The sequence below is a fragment of the Eurytemora carolleeae genome, unplaced genomic scaffold, assembly GCF_000591075.1.
Source record: "Eurytemora carolleeae unplaced genomic scaffold, Eaff_2.0 scaffold1098, whole genome shotgun sequence".
In the NCBI taxonomy this organism is placed as follows: Eukaryota; Metazoa; Arthropoda; class Copepoda; order Calanoida; family Temoridae; genus Eurytemora; species Eurytemora carolleeae.
Window position 1 is genome coordinate 50204 of NW_019397013.1, and position 14017 is coordinate 64220.

The 14017-nt window shown below is 33.0% G+C and overlaps 2 protein-coding genes across 2 annotated transcripts in view; one reads left to right on the forward strand and one right to left on the reverse strand.

Annotated features, from left to right (window-relative positions):
- Window positions 1-5: 5 nt before the first annotated feature.
- Window positions 6-8043, forward strand: LOC111711107 (uncharacterized). Its single transcript, XM_023485357.1, has 11 exons — window positions 6-299; window positions 1192-1258; window positions 2539-2597; window positions 3285-3349; window positions 3734-3890; window positions 4374-4473; window positions 4653-4743; window positions 5119-5239; window positions 5702-5782; window positions 6022-6091; window positions 7244-8043. The coding sequence occupies exons 1-11, from the start codon at window positions 6-8 to the stop codon at window positions 7306-7308; spliced, it is 1170 nt and encodes a 389-aa protein (XP_023341125.1). The 3' UTR covers window positions 7309-8043.
- Window positions 8044-10609: 2566 nt separating this feature from the next.
- The window catches only part of LOC111711113 (uncharacterized), a gene marked incomplete in the record, with an annotated part of 11857 nt that continues 8449 nt past the window's right edge, over window positions 10610-14017 (reverse strand). The window contains 5 exon segments of the mRNA XM_023485366.1: window positions 10610-10852; window positions 11312-11392; window positions 11806-11981; window positions 12370-12612; window positions 12683-12757. Coding sequence (XP_023341134.1) covers window positions 10797-10852; window positions 11312-11392; window positions 11806-11981; window positions 12370-12612; window positions 12683-12757 — 631 coding nt within the window.

Genomic DNA, 14017 nt, shown 5'->3' on the forward strand with positions numbered 1-14017 from the left:
GAGCTATGGAGCATCAAGGACCCGTTGCACGTCATCAATCCGTCCATGTTTCTGATATTAGACCACTCCACTCCCCGAGGAACATCAACTCCCAACGAACCAACAACTCCTCAAGGACCATAATTTCTCCGAGGACCTTCCACTCTCCGAGAACCATTCACTCCCCTAGGACCATCAACTCTCAACGAGCCATCCACTCCCCAAGGCCTATTTACTCCCCCCGTCGAATCTCCACCCCTCTCAATTCCCTACTCAACCCATTGTCCCCAACTACACGACAAACGACAAGAGCGCTCCAGGTAAGATCACTATACTTTATTTAAAGCAGTGCTTAGGATCCGGATCCGGATCTGGATCTGGATCTAAGGGCTAAATATCACCCAAAAACAGCAAAAAAATCTTTTGCTCCCAAAACTCAAATCTAAACTGTTTAAAAAAGAGAAATTATCAAAAATGTCCTTATTTCTTTATGGTTCATCAAGTTGTTTCATAAAAACAAGTGGGAATAAAAGTAAGAAAATATTTCCAAAATTTTTCTAATAAAAAAAATAGTAAATCTTAAGTAACCTTTATGACCTGGATCCAGATTCGAATCCTTTTTTTCAGTGTGGATCCAGGATCTGGATCCGCATCAAAATAAATGGATCCTAAGCACTGGTTTCAAGCCACAAACCATTCTTTACTTCATGAACGTTAGCAAGAAAAATCGGGAGTCAGATCAATTCCGACCGTACTGACAACTTCATAAAGGAACTGAGTTTATTGCCCCAAACTCGATATCTCTAATCCATATATATTTGTAACTTGGCGGTGTAAACCTTTGATAATATATTATTCAACTTACGAATATAAAGCTTAACAGAAGATCATAGTTTGAGATATTAACGGGCCACGACATTCGAGTTGCAAAAATATAAGGAAGAAATAATTTGTCAAACTTAGCAAATTTAAAAAATGATATTCATATAATATATGATCGATATAAACAAATAACATAATCTGCTAAATTAACTTTGCAACTAAATCGGCCTATCTGATTTCGAAGTGTATTTATGTGTAATTAATTATAATATTTCCCCAAATGCTAGAAAATTGGTTCATATTAAGTGGCTTGAATTTTAATAGCAGATGAATCGAATTTTAAAAGAGTCAGAACTTATATGGAATCCATTTTTATATTTTTTATTAAAGGAAATCCAGGCTCAGATGGGATATCTTACTCCAGGAGGGTTAGATAGACAACCTACGGATATAACTGGTAAATAAAAACTAACATTTTATAATTGATTTGGTAAAAGTAAAATTTGGGGGTAAAAATTTAGCATGGGTGTATATTTTCTTGAAAAATCATTCTTCCTGCCTGTTAGAAAATCTCTANCCAGAAGTTTGGTGTGTTCAGATTATTTTAAGGGGTTCTTTGCTAGATTGGGAAAAATAGATGATTTTTAGGGACAAATAAATTATATTTAAGGGGAAAAAGGATTTTTTGGGAAAAGGTATCATTAACGACGCCACACCCTTGTATTTTATTTAGAATTACAATTCCCCCCTCCCTCCAATGGGGATGTTGATAATCTAAGATATGAAATGTGATCTAAACCTGAACTATTTCACAAAAATTTCAATTAATCCTAATATTTACTGAGGGATTTAACATGTTTAAAGTGGATGGGGGAGGGGTGAGATACATGCGCAGAACATAGATTATTCTATCATATTCTCATTCAAGTTAGTTAATAGAAAAAGAGTTGTATTGGTTGTTCACCTAATCTGGGACTCTGTTCTATTCTATTTAGAAAATCTAAATTCTATTTAGGAAATCTAAATTCTATTTAGGAAATCTAAATTCTATTTAGGAAATCTGAACTCCATTTAGCAAATTTGAATTCTATTCTATTTAGAAAATCTCATTTCTGTTTAGGAAAACTCAATTCTATTTAGAAAATCTAAATTCAATTTAGGAAATCTGAGTTTCATTTAGCTAATTTGAATTCTGTTCTATTTTTAGAAAATCTCATTTCTGTTTAGGAAATCTAAATTCTATTTAGGAAATCTAAATTCTATTTAGGAAATCTCAATTCCATTTAGAAAATTTGAATTCTATTCTATTTAGAAAATCTCATTTCTGTTTAGGAAATCTCAATTCTATTTAGAAAATCTAAATTCAATTTAGGAAATCTGAATTCCATTTAGTAAATTTGAATTCTATTCTATTTAGAAAATCTCATTTCTGTTTAGGAAAACTTAATTCTATTTAGAAAATCTAAATTCAATTTAGGAAATCTGAGTTCCATTTAGCAAATTTGAATTCTGTTCTATTTTTAGAAAATCTCATTTCTGTTTAGGAAATCTCAATTCTAGTTAGGAAATCTGATTTCTATTTAGGAAATCTCAATTCTATTTAGGAAATATTAATTCTATTTAGGAAATCTGATTTCTATTTAGGAAATCTCAATTCTTTTTAGGAAATCTCAATTCTTTTCAAGATATCTCAATTCTGTTTAGGATATCTCAATTCTTTATCTCAATTCTATTTAGGAAATCTCAATGTATCTTTGATCAGTCCAAATCCATCTCCTGATGAAATGGTAATACAGGTAAAAATACAGCCAGGACTTTTATACAGGTTCACCAACTAAGGATGAGACTGTAAAGACGACTGAAAACTCTTCAAATACAACGATTTTAAGTTAAAAATAAATATCCTGCCTCGAATGTGGTTTTTAATTGGTTTATTTAATGATTTGGCAATGAAAGAAAGAAGTCCATATTTCAGGATATCATATTTATAGGAAACAGACAGTATATAAATTTCGTAAAGTCGGCTCTGAAGTCTCATCCTTTGCGGGTAACCCTGTATGTAAGGGACTGTAGAGGTAGACGTAATGGGCACAGTTGTAAATCAGACATTTTTTTCTTTTCTGATCTGATGGACATAAAAACATGGCCAGCACACTCTCCACTAAACCCTGCTATGTCTTCTGTCAATGTAGTTGAGGGTAGGCAGCATTTTAAATTGTGTTTGTGTCTTCCCTTCCCTTTTATGCCTCCTAATCCTTTTCCTATATGTTTCTTAAATCCTAATCCTTTTCCTAAATGCCTCCTAATCCTTCTTCTATATGACTCCTGATCCTTATCCTACATGCCTCCAAATCCTTCTCCTATATGCCTCCTAATCCTTCTCTTACATGCCTCCAAATCCTTCTCCTATATGCCTCCTAATCTTTCTCATACATGCCTCCAAATCCTTGGCCTATATGCCTCCTAATCCTTTTCCTAAATAGGCTCCTATTCCTTCTCCTATATGCCTCCTAATCCTTCTCCTCTATAGGCTCGAGGTAGAAGACAGGTTCCAATCACCTTCTCTCCAGACATCTCCAGGAGCCCTCACAGACAAAGGATTCAAGGTTAATATATTCATTAACTCATTGAGGGAGATGTCCCCCCTCCTTCTCCTAATCGTGAAAAACGTTCTTGTTTAAACTTTCTTCATTTTATAAACAATTTCTAAGATTATTCACTGAGGATAATATAAAATTTTTAAACTAATTAATGTTGCCCAGTTTGCTCCTTACACTAATATTTGTAGAAGAAAATAATGTAAAATTCACTGGAAATTAATTATTTTTATAAAAAAGAGCTTTTTTCACTTACAGAGATGCTGTCTCCAGCAAGGATTCAGATCACCTCCAGACTAATGCTGCCATCACTGACAAGAACTATTTATTATCAGGAAACGGTTATGTTTAAGTGACACACCTCCAGGTGTACCCTCAGCGCTCTATTCTCCGTCCCCGGATAAATTCAGGATTTCCCCTCTCGCTAAGAAGCTGAGAATGGATCCGGATCCGGGGTTTAATCCGGAAACAGCGATGAAAGCAATATCCAAAGTAAGAAAGAACTCTGATTGTTAAATTTAGGAAAATAAATAAGTTTAAGGAGAAATTAGGTAAGTTTCCAGAAGTATGAAAAAGCTTCCGATTTTTGACCAGTTTTTCGGTTTTTTTTTCAAATCTTTGGTATTTCATATGAAATATATGCCCCTCTCAGAGTAACTTATGAATTTTAGAAATTCACCCTATTTGGTATTAAAAGAAAGTAAACAACGATGCCGAATGCATTCTCTTCTATATTTTTGACCCAAAACAAATTTTTGGGGTTTATTCCTATATTGGGAAAAATAAATGAATAAAGGAGGATGAATATAAGATGGATAAAAGTGTTCTAAAGGGGGCAAATAAACAGGCCTTTTTGATGCCCCAGTTTTCATGCCTCTCTTCCAAACCACCGGAGCATCTAAATTCTTTTACTGAAAAATATAAACCCCTGCAGTATAAATACTTATTACTGATATATCATTTTCTTACGTTTAGAAGCAACTGGAGAACTTGGTGGAGAAGCTTCTAATGAACCACCCGGAGCTGCGAAGTGAGGTTGCTGCTCTTCTTCCAACTCCAGATCTGAACCCTCTAGGTGAACACCCCCCNCTCTTGGTGAATTCACCTCCCACACCCAACCCCACTAAGAACCCCCGCCACGTGAATATCCTTTTCACCCTTTTCTCGCTTTTCCTCATCACCTCAATATTTAATCATAAACACCATTTCTAGGAAATAACGGTTTTTGAATTGTTGATAGTTCTATTTTTCTAGAGGAGAAATTGAATTTTCTGAAGAAGAATATATACAAGGCCCTTCCCAACACTCGGCTTGAGTCTAAAACAGATTCCCTTGCATTTAACAGGTATATACCAATACGCCAGTTGCCCAAGTAACTGTCTGGTTCTCACTGTCCCGATCCAGTAAAGGTTCCGGTTCCTGTTCTACAGATTAAAGTATCACAAAATTAGAAAAATTTAGAGTAAATAATAGAGCTGTCCTATATAGCAACTAGCTCAAGTGCCCGGCGTCGAATTTAAAAGTCGTTCAAAAACGACCTTTCCGTGTTGAAACGGTTTATCGAAGTCTCGGGAAACATATAAGTTATTTTTCAATGGCCTTTATTTTGTTTCTCTAAATTTTGATATTTTTGCTGAATAACATAAGCATACGAACTAGACAATCTTGAAATTCATTCAAACTTTGGCGCCATTTTTTACGTATCGGGTGTTGTGTTTAGGGTGAGTGTGCATCTTCAAGCGTTCAAAAAGTGCCTGGTAGAGAGCGCGCGCATGCTAGCTGAGGGTCAGCAGTGGCTCTCTCTAGTAGACTACAGTATCATGGCATGGGGTTATGCCAAGGTAATAATTTTAATTTGATCAATGTATAATGTAGGGTACCCTTGTATCTTAATGATTAATGTCTAATGTAGGGTACCCCCGTATTCTAATAATGTATAATGTAGAGTACCCTTGTATCTTAATGATTAATGTATAATGTAGGGTACCCCTCTGTCTTAATGATTAATGTATAATGTAGGGTACCCCTGTATCTTAATAATTAATGTATAATGTAGGGTACCCCTGTATCCTAATAATTAATGTATAATGTAGGGTACCCCTGTGATGTATAATGGAGGGTACCCCTGTATCCTAATAATTAATGTATAATGTAGGGTACCCCTGTATCTTATTGATTAATGTATAATGTAGGGTACCCCTGTATCCTAATAATTAATGTATGATGTAGGGTACCCCTGTATCCTAATAATTAATGTATAATGTAGGGTACCGCTGTATCCTAATAATTAATGTATAATGTAGGGTACCCCTGTTTGGGACAACCCACCGCACAACAACATCAGGAAATCCTGCTTCAAGCATCTCTCAACCTCAGTTATGAAGGAAACAATATTATTATTATTGTTATTGTTATTGTTATTGTTATTGTTATTGTCATTGTCATTGTCATTGTCATTGTCATTGACATGCTCATGCTCATGCTCATGCTCATGCTCATGCTCATGCTCATGCTCATGCTCATGCTCATGCTCATGCTCATGCTCATGCTCATCCATTATCCATTATCCATTATCCATTATTATCATTATTATTCCAATGTAAAAATATTATTGTTTGAGAAGGCATTGAAGGAAGGAGGGTTCACCCAAGAACAATGCAACGTTATTAAGACTAAACTTGAGACTCTAAAAGGTATGAACAATGAAAAAACAAATGCAACCTATCTTCTTTAAATGTTAAAAAAATTTGTTAATCCCTAACACATATTTAATTGTTCCTGATTAAATAAAAAAGAAAAAATGTCTACTCTACTTTTTAAAACAACATTTTGATAAAACCAGAAGTATTGATATTTGAATCTTTATTATTAATCCCTTGAAATTCTTTGTTAAACAACTTATAAATCAGTTTTTGTATAACTAAGCTTTGAGCTTATAAATGTACTGAAACAGCTTAACGTAACAAAACTATTTAAACATGTTTACCATTTATTTTTAGTGGCTTAATGTACTGAAGTGATAATTATTATCAAGTGTATTTAAAGTTTTTATTATTGACTTTTTGAATGAGTAATTTGTAACGGTAATAAAATATATATTATTAATATTTATAAAAATATTCTGTGCACACTGCACACTACACATCTTGTAGTTATAACAATGACACACTGCAGGGATTTACACTATACCAGTAAAATTACATACTTTTCTCCCTTTTTTTTGATGGATTTACCTAAAAATCTATCAAATATACCCTTTTGATGGATTTACTTAAAAAATCCATTAAATATTCCCTTTTTGATAGTTTACCTAAAAATATCTTAAATCCATTAAATATCCACGATTCAGCCAACAAAATAAATCATGTCTTCCAAGCAGTGCTTAGGATCCATTTAATTTTGATGCGGATCCGCACTGGGAAAAAATGGGTCCGGATCCAGGTCATTTCTTTAAGATTTACTGAATTTTTATCAACAAAAAATAATTTTCAAATTTTTGTTTTATTTATTTCGCTTATTTTTATTCTAAAACTTGACGAACCATTAAGAAATGAGGAAATTTTTATAATCTCGAAAATTCAGAGTTGGGTTTTAGGAGTAATAAAGTTGTTTTTGCAGTTTTTGGTTGATATTTTACCCCTTGTATCCGGATCCGTGGATCCGCATATTTTTGCGGATCCGGAGCCAGGAAGCCAAAATCTTGCGGACCCAACGGATGCGGATTCTAAGCACTCTGCTTCCAAGCAAAGCTAACTCAAAGATTTTATGACGATTTTCATTCAGCTTTTTTTCTGGTTCTGATTTTTTATTTTTGAAATTAATAAAATCCTTTCTTATAATTACAGGAGATTCAGATGAGATGCTTGTTTGTCTCAAGTTCATTGATTTTCTGCCCCAAGTTCCACAATAGGAACTAGATCAGATTCTGATTGATTTCCTACCTTAAGTTCCACAATACAAACTAGATCGATCAGATTCAGATTGATTTCCTGACCCAAGTTCCACAATAGGAACTAGATCAGATTCAGATTGATTTCCTACCTTAAGTTCCACAATACAAACTAGATCGATCAGATTCAGATTGATTTCCTGACCCAAGTTCCACAATACAAACTAGATCAGATTCAGATTGATTTCCTGCCTCAAGTTCTACAATAGGAACTAGATCAGATTCAGATTGATTTCCTGCCTCAAGTTCTACAATACGAACTAGATCAGATTCAGATTGATCACCTGCCCCAAGTTCTACAATACGAACAAGAGTTAAGATTCAGAAAACATGAGAATCCTGGGACTGAAATTCTCTAATAGTGAACTAGTGACGATTAAACGTCTTCATTATTAAAACAAATCTACAAAATTCTCAGGAAAATACACAAAACACAGATAAGTTTACACGAAATCCACAAAACTGTGTAAATTAATTATTAAAACTATTCAGTTTTATAAATTGTGCGGCATTGTGCCTCCAGGCCAGTATGGTAGAATTCGGTTGAGCATATCAATCAATTTCTTATATTTCTTAAAAAGTGTTGAATATTTATTAAAATTGATTTAATTTCTCATCTCATAAGTTGTATTTAACCCAGTTTAAACCTCAGTCAAGTTTTAAAAAAAAATATGTTGTATTTTAAACTAAAAGAAATCCTCTTACTTATTACTGTAACGCAAAAAAAGAGTTTATGATAATTTGTGAAAGTGGTCAGTATCGAATTTGAGAAGAAATGCTTGATCCCTTGATTAAAAAGATCCCTGCAGGGTATGACCACCACGGGATGTTGATGAGGAATAAATTGATTAATTAATTATCCCAAGATTCAAAACACAAAAGTTCTGGATTTCCTGACATTTTATATTAAATCTTTTAAAGTTAACGTATTTTTTACAAATATATGTAATATATACACTAATGATAATTTTAAGTAATAATTGTTCCCAAGCTGTTCTTACAACCCTGTGCGAAATTTTGCAATTTTTTCTTAACCGGAGGAGGTGGAAATTTTTGTAATATTTGAACCATTAACCATCTAAAGTTAACCAGATAAACCGGATCTAGTTAATGTCTTGAAAGGATACTGATTTTTATGAGAAAAAATTATTTTTGTGTAAATAGTGTGAAAAACTTGCCTTTTCATTGTTAATTCTTTAAAATATAAACCCCTGGGCCTGCTTAACACATTCAAATTTTTCTTTCGAGACCGATGTTTAGAAACCACTAAATTGTGTCTTTTAGAATTTATTCTTTTTCTAAAACCATAAATTTTAATCTATGTTCTCAAAGGGCAGCTCGAACCCATATTGCTAATGACGTAATAACAACGTTTTGTTAATGAAAATTTTATGTAACCATTTGTATTGTGTAATATTCGATAACTTACGCTAATCAATCACTTTACTCTGCAATATGTCAACATTCATATTTGGAAATTTTATAAAATTTGATAATTTATTTGAAAATTTTTATGTTAAGTTAAATAAACGTTTTTCTTGAATGTTTTGATTAGTAACTAGATACAACGTTTCTATAGACTTGTAACTGCAGGGTGCCCAAAAAGTACGGATTGTTCGGATTTTTTTTATAACCCCTAAAATTGTACGGATTGTACGGATTTTTTTCAAATTGTACGGATTTTTATCCTGGAAATACACCGGTTTTATTTTTTTTACTCATTTCAGCAAATTTTTCATGAAAATTTCAACAAGGACAGACATTTATACGGATTGTAGGGATTTTTTCGAAAATTGTACTGATTGTACGGTTTTTTAAAAAGAATGTACGGATTTTTTTGAAAAAATCCGTACATTTTTTTTCGAAAAGGAATTGAGTTTTTGTCAGAAAATAAAATCTTCTCATCTTAATATCTTTGCAACCTGATATTGCAAACCTTTGATATTTCATACTTAGATTATTTTATCTATAAGTATTAATAGTTTGAAATATCTAAGGTCTACGACATTGGGTTACAAAGATATAGAGATGAGAAAATCAGAGTTTGTGGCAAAAACTCAACTCCTTTTACGGATTGTACGGATTTTTTCAAAAAAGTTGTGGGCACCCTGTATCTGATTAATGTAATCATAGATTAATTAAAATAACAGATATGACACTAGATGTCGTCTTTTCAAGATTCGGGGGTTTTTCGTTCACAATAACTCGGAGGTAGACACCCAAAGGAGTTACGCGTACACTGCGTAGAATTACAAGACGGAAAGAGAGCCTGCTTAACGCCAACTACGCTAAACTCCTTTGGGCGTCTACCTCAGGGTTATTGTGAACGAAAAACCCTTGATTCTTGAAAAGACGACATCTAGAAACTAATCTATTAATTCAATACTAGCTCCGAGTTATCTAATTGCCTTCTTAATGTTCAGCTTTTACATCGTCATTTTAAGAGCCTTTAATTATAAAGGGATGTTTAAAGTGATGTTAGCGTAATTTAAAGGGATTTTAGCGTAATTTAAAGTGATCATCAATTTAAAGTTGGGAATGTACGATTGACAACAGTTCCCTTTAAACATTTGATTAACGAAGTTAGAGAACTGCGTGCGTCAATTTCTAAAATGGTTTTCAACATAACGTGAAACTGGAGTGTACTGTAATTCGTCCCAGTCTAATGAGCTTTTTTAAAAGTGACAGAGATGTTAAACATTAGAAAAGTTTTGTCGATTTTTAATTAACTGGAATCTGGACAAATCCCTAATATTTCGTCTATTTGGAAGGTGAAAAAATGGTAGACACATTTTAGAAATCTCGAGACTGGAGGAACTGGAGCTAGTTTTCGGTGTTAAATATTTTAACTGTGATACTACAAAATTATTTTAAGAAATAATCCTGCTTTGAACAAAGACGATATAGAAGTCGTCATTTCCCATTCTAAACATTTTAGGTAGATATCATAGGTTAAGTCATGATATTTGAGTCTTAATGGGAGGCAAATTGAAACCAAACAGAAATCGATTACAAGTTCAGAAATCAAAACATTTAAATTTTTTATAACGCTGGCGGATAAACTAAGCCACAATTATCCCTTTGAATCATTTCTTTATGAACATTTCGTGGATTTTATGTAATCCAAAAAATTCCAAAATGAATAGTTGCCGATTTGAGTTTAACACTGTAGTAAACCTTTTAAAAAACGATAAAAATTAATTCAACCTGCCCCAAAGGATAGAAAGTAAATCTTATAACGCCAAAAAAAGGAGACGAGACGTTAATAAATTGTCCAGTTTATTTTCATAATTTTTCATAATTGTGTCATAAGTTTCATACAGTTATTTCAGAAATTACATTTTGTGCAGTGGTCAAATATTATGTATAATGTCTTACAAACAGGAAGATATTTGATAATTTTTAAATTCATATTTTCATATTTAAGGAACACAAGATGATTCCGTGTTTTACTGTTTTTCTTGGACAATGGAAGTCGTCGAGTTCAGGCGGTTCAATAACAGTTCTAAATTATAACAAGACAAATTTTATAAAAATATTTTTGAAATTAAATATAAAAATTTTTAAAAAACCAAGCACGCAGCATTTCTTGAAATTTTCTTTTTAAACTACATAAACATTTAAAATTAGTTCAAAATAAATCCAGAATAGTAGCGTTTAGAAGGGGGTGGGGGGCTATGAGGACAAAGCCCCCCCCCCTAGAAGATTGAAAACTATAAAATTCAGATCCATCTATATAATAAAGCTCCTTTGCTCATATATATTTGTTTGTATAAATGCTAGCTAAAGCTGGCCAAACGGCTGGACCGAATTGTCTGAGGCATCCCTCTTCTTTCCCTTCTTTCTGAGGCATTCCCCTTTCTTTAAAAAATTCGGGTTTTTTTAAAATTCGTTTTTTTTATTTCACGGGCAACGCCGGGAATTTCAGCTAGTATTGTATAAATTAAAAGTGAAAGAAATTTACCTAGTTTAAGATCTAGATTTTCTACTCTGGAACAAAACATTGATTTATCAAGACTATCCTCAAATCCTTCATCTTCTCGACCTAAATAAAAAAATTGTATTTTTTACTCCAAAAAATCCTTTACAATATAAAGAAGTGTTGTTGTAGTGTTAAGGGAATTTCGTTTAAAGAGATGCATATCCGATTCACAACGGTAACTTTTAAACCATTACTTGATCAATAATGTGGACTATATCGTCGTTTTTCCAGATTGAAAAATGTTCAATTCTCACAAATTTTTCGTTGCTTCTGCAGCTGAATTCTAATAGTTACGTGATTGTAGAAACCGCAATCAAATTTGATATAATTACATAAAGGAAATTATGACGTTCTCGTTTATTCTGGATCCAACATAGCTTTGAGGGTACTGTTGTGAATCAGACATGTCACAGTCTCTTTAAAGGATTTCCACGGAATTCTGGAAAATAAATAAAATGTTTGGTTTGGCTGATTTCCTGAATCGTCTTCGCTTCTCTCAAAACTCTCATCCCAGTCTTCATCCGTCTCAAACAGTATATTCTCTCTGGGTAGATGTAGAGAATAATGGTTGAGATAAAACATCTCCAGGTCCTCGTGTTCATACATATCATGGACCTGGTCTCCAACCATCGGCCAGGTGTTGTTCAGATTCCTTCGAAAGAATCGCTTAATTAGCAGCAGATGTTGGATGACAGGCAAATAAGTAATTTTTTAATCTTGATCGATTTTTTAAAACTTTTTTAGCATCAATCCAATTTTTGTTGTTAAATTATTTCAAGTGACCTTCCCTTTAAAGCGATGTCCAATTCTAAACAGTAACCATTAAAGCTTTTCCAGTGAAAAGTGTTTAATTCTCACAATTTTCCTTTTAGTCTCTGCTGCAAAAAAGAGCATAAAGACATCTTAGAGCCATCAATTACAAGTAAAAAAATGGAGGGTCCTATGATAATAATAGTTAAGCTCTAAAAAATCAATAGTTGCTCTAAGCAATCTATTTTGATAGATAATATAGAATTTCAATGTTCTGAAAAATAAATTACCTTTCTTTTTCGTTTAAATTTATACCCAGCTTTATATGGTGAAGTTCACCATGCTCAGGGAAAGGTTCAGTATGCTCATAGTGAAGTTCAGCATGCTCAGGGTAAAGTTCAGCCTGCTCAGGGTTAAGTTCAGCATGCTCAGGGTAAAGATCATCATGCTCTGAGTAAAGTTTAGCATGCTCAGGGTAAATTTCAGCATGCGGGATGTGTTTAGTATTATCTGGTCTCAATTCTTGATACTTCCTATACAAAAAAACGGGGTTAAAAAAGCAGAAAGATTGAGGACATTATAATTTAAGATTATTTATGTTACCTGAAAATGTCAACAATTATCCTTTCTAATTCCTTAATTTCCTCTTCCGTTTGTAGAAGCTCGTCATACTGGGAACTAAAACCAAAGATTCATGTACATTTCAATGTACATGTAGTTGTAGAGGGAACTACAGAGAATAAATGTAAATTGTACATAGTTGTGCAGTGTCGTAAAGGGAACTACAGAGAATAAATGTAAATTGTACAGTATCATAAAGGGAACTATGAAGATGAAATGTAAATTGTACAGTATCATAAAGGGAACTACAAAGAATAAATGTAAATAGCACATAGTTGTGCAGTATCATAAAGGGAACTACAAAATATAAATGTAAATTGCACATAGTTGTACAGTATCATAAAGGAGACTTCAAAGAATACATGTAAATTGTACATATTTGTACAGTATCATAAAGGGAACTTGCAAAGAATACATGTAAATTGTAAATAGTTGTACAGTATCTTAACGGGAAGAACAAAAATGCATGTAAATTGTGCAGGGTTGTACAATGTCGTAAAGGGAACAACAAAGGATAAATGTACATTGTACATAGTTGTGCAGTATCGTAAAAGAAACAACAACAAAATGCATTTAAATTTTAATTGGTTGTACAGTATGCATAAGGGGAACTACAAAGGATACATGTAAATACAGTGCCGAAAAAAAAACACACAAAAACACGCACATTGTACATGGCTAGTGTTTAGGGAACTAAAAAGGGTACACAAACATTGTACATAGCTGTACAGTATCATAAAGGGAACTACAAAGTATCAATGATATACATTGTCCTTTGTTCATGGCTTTATAGTCTCCATAGAGAAACTATACATGTACATTGTACATGATTGTACGGTGTCGTATAGGGAACTACAAAGGGTTCATGTACATTGCACATACGGTGTCAAGGGAACTAAAATTGCAAACATGTTATACACTTCTTACAGGGAACTATAAAGGATACATATACATTGTGCAGTGTCGTAAAAGGAACTACAAAGTATACATGTACATACATTGTCCATGGCTTTAAAAAGCTAAATGTACAATGTAGATTGTACACGTTTGTACAGTGTCGTAAAGGGAACTACAAAGTATACATGTACATACATTAAAAAGCTAAATGTACAATGTCGATTGTACAATGTACATGTTTGTACAGTGTCGTAAAGGGAACTACATATGGTACATGTCTATGGAATTGCAAAGGGTACATGTACAATATACAATACACATACATGTTTTCTCAGTGTCGTAACGCATTCATGAACATTTAAATCTCAATATAATATCTCAATGTACAACTAAATATAAATTAAACGTGAGAAATGGGTG

Bases quoted from the DNA above. Each gene is read 5' to 3' on its own strand.
- LOC111711107 (XM_023485357.1), top strand. From the start codon at position 6: ATGGAGCATCAAGGACCCGTTGCACGTCATCAATCCGTCCATGTTTCT. The intron at 5,783-6,021 runs GAAACAATATTA...TTGTTTGAGAAG, and splicing joins TCTCAACCTCAGTTATGAAG to GCATTGAAGGAAGGAGGGTT. The intron at 6,092-7,243 runs GTATGAACAATG...TTATAATTACAG, and splicing joins TAAACTTGAGACTCTAAAAG to GAGATTCAGATGAGATGCTT.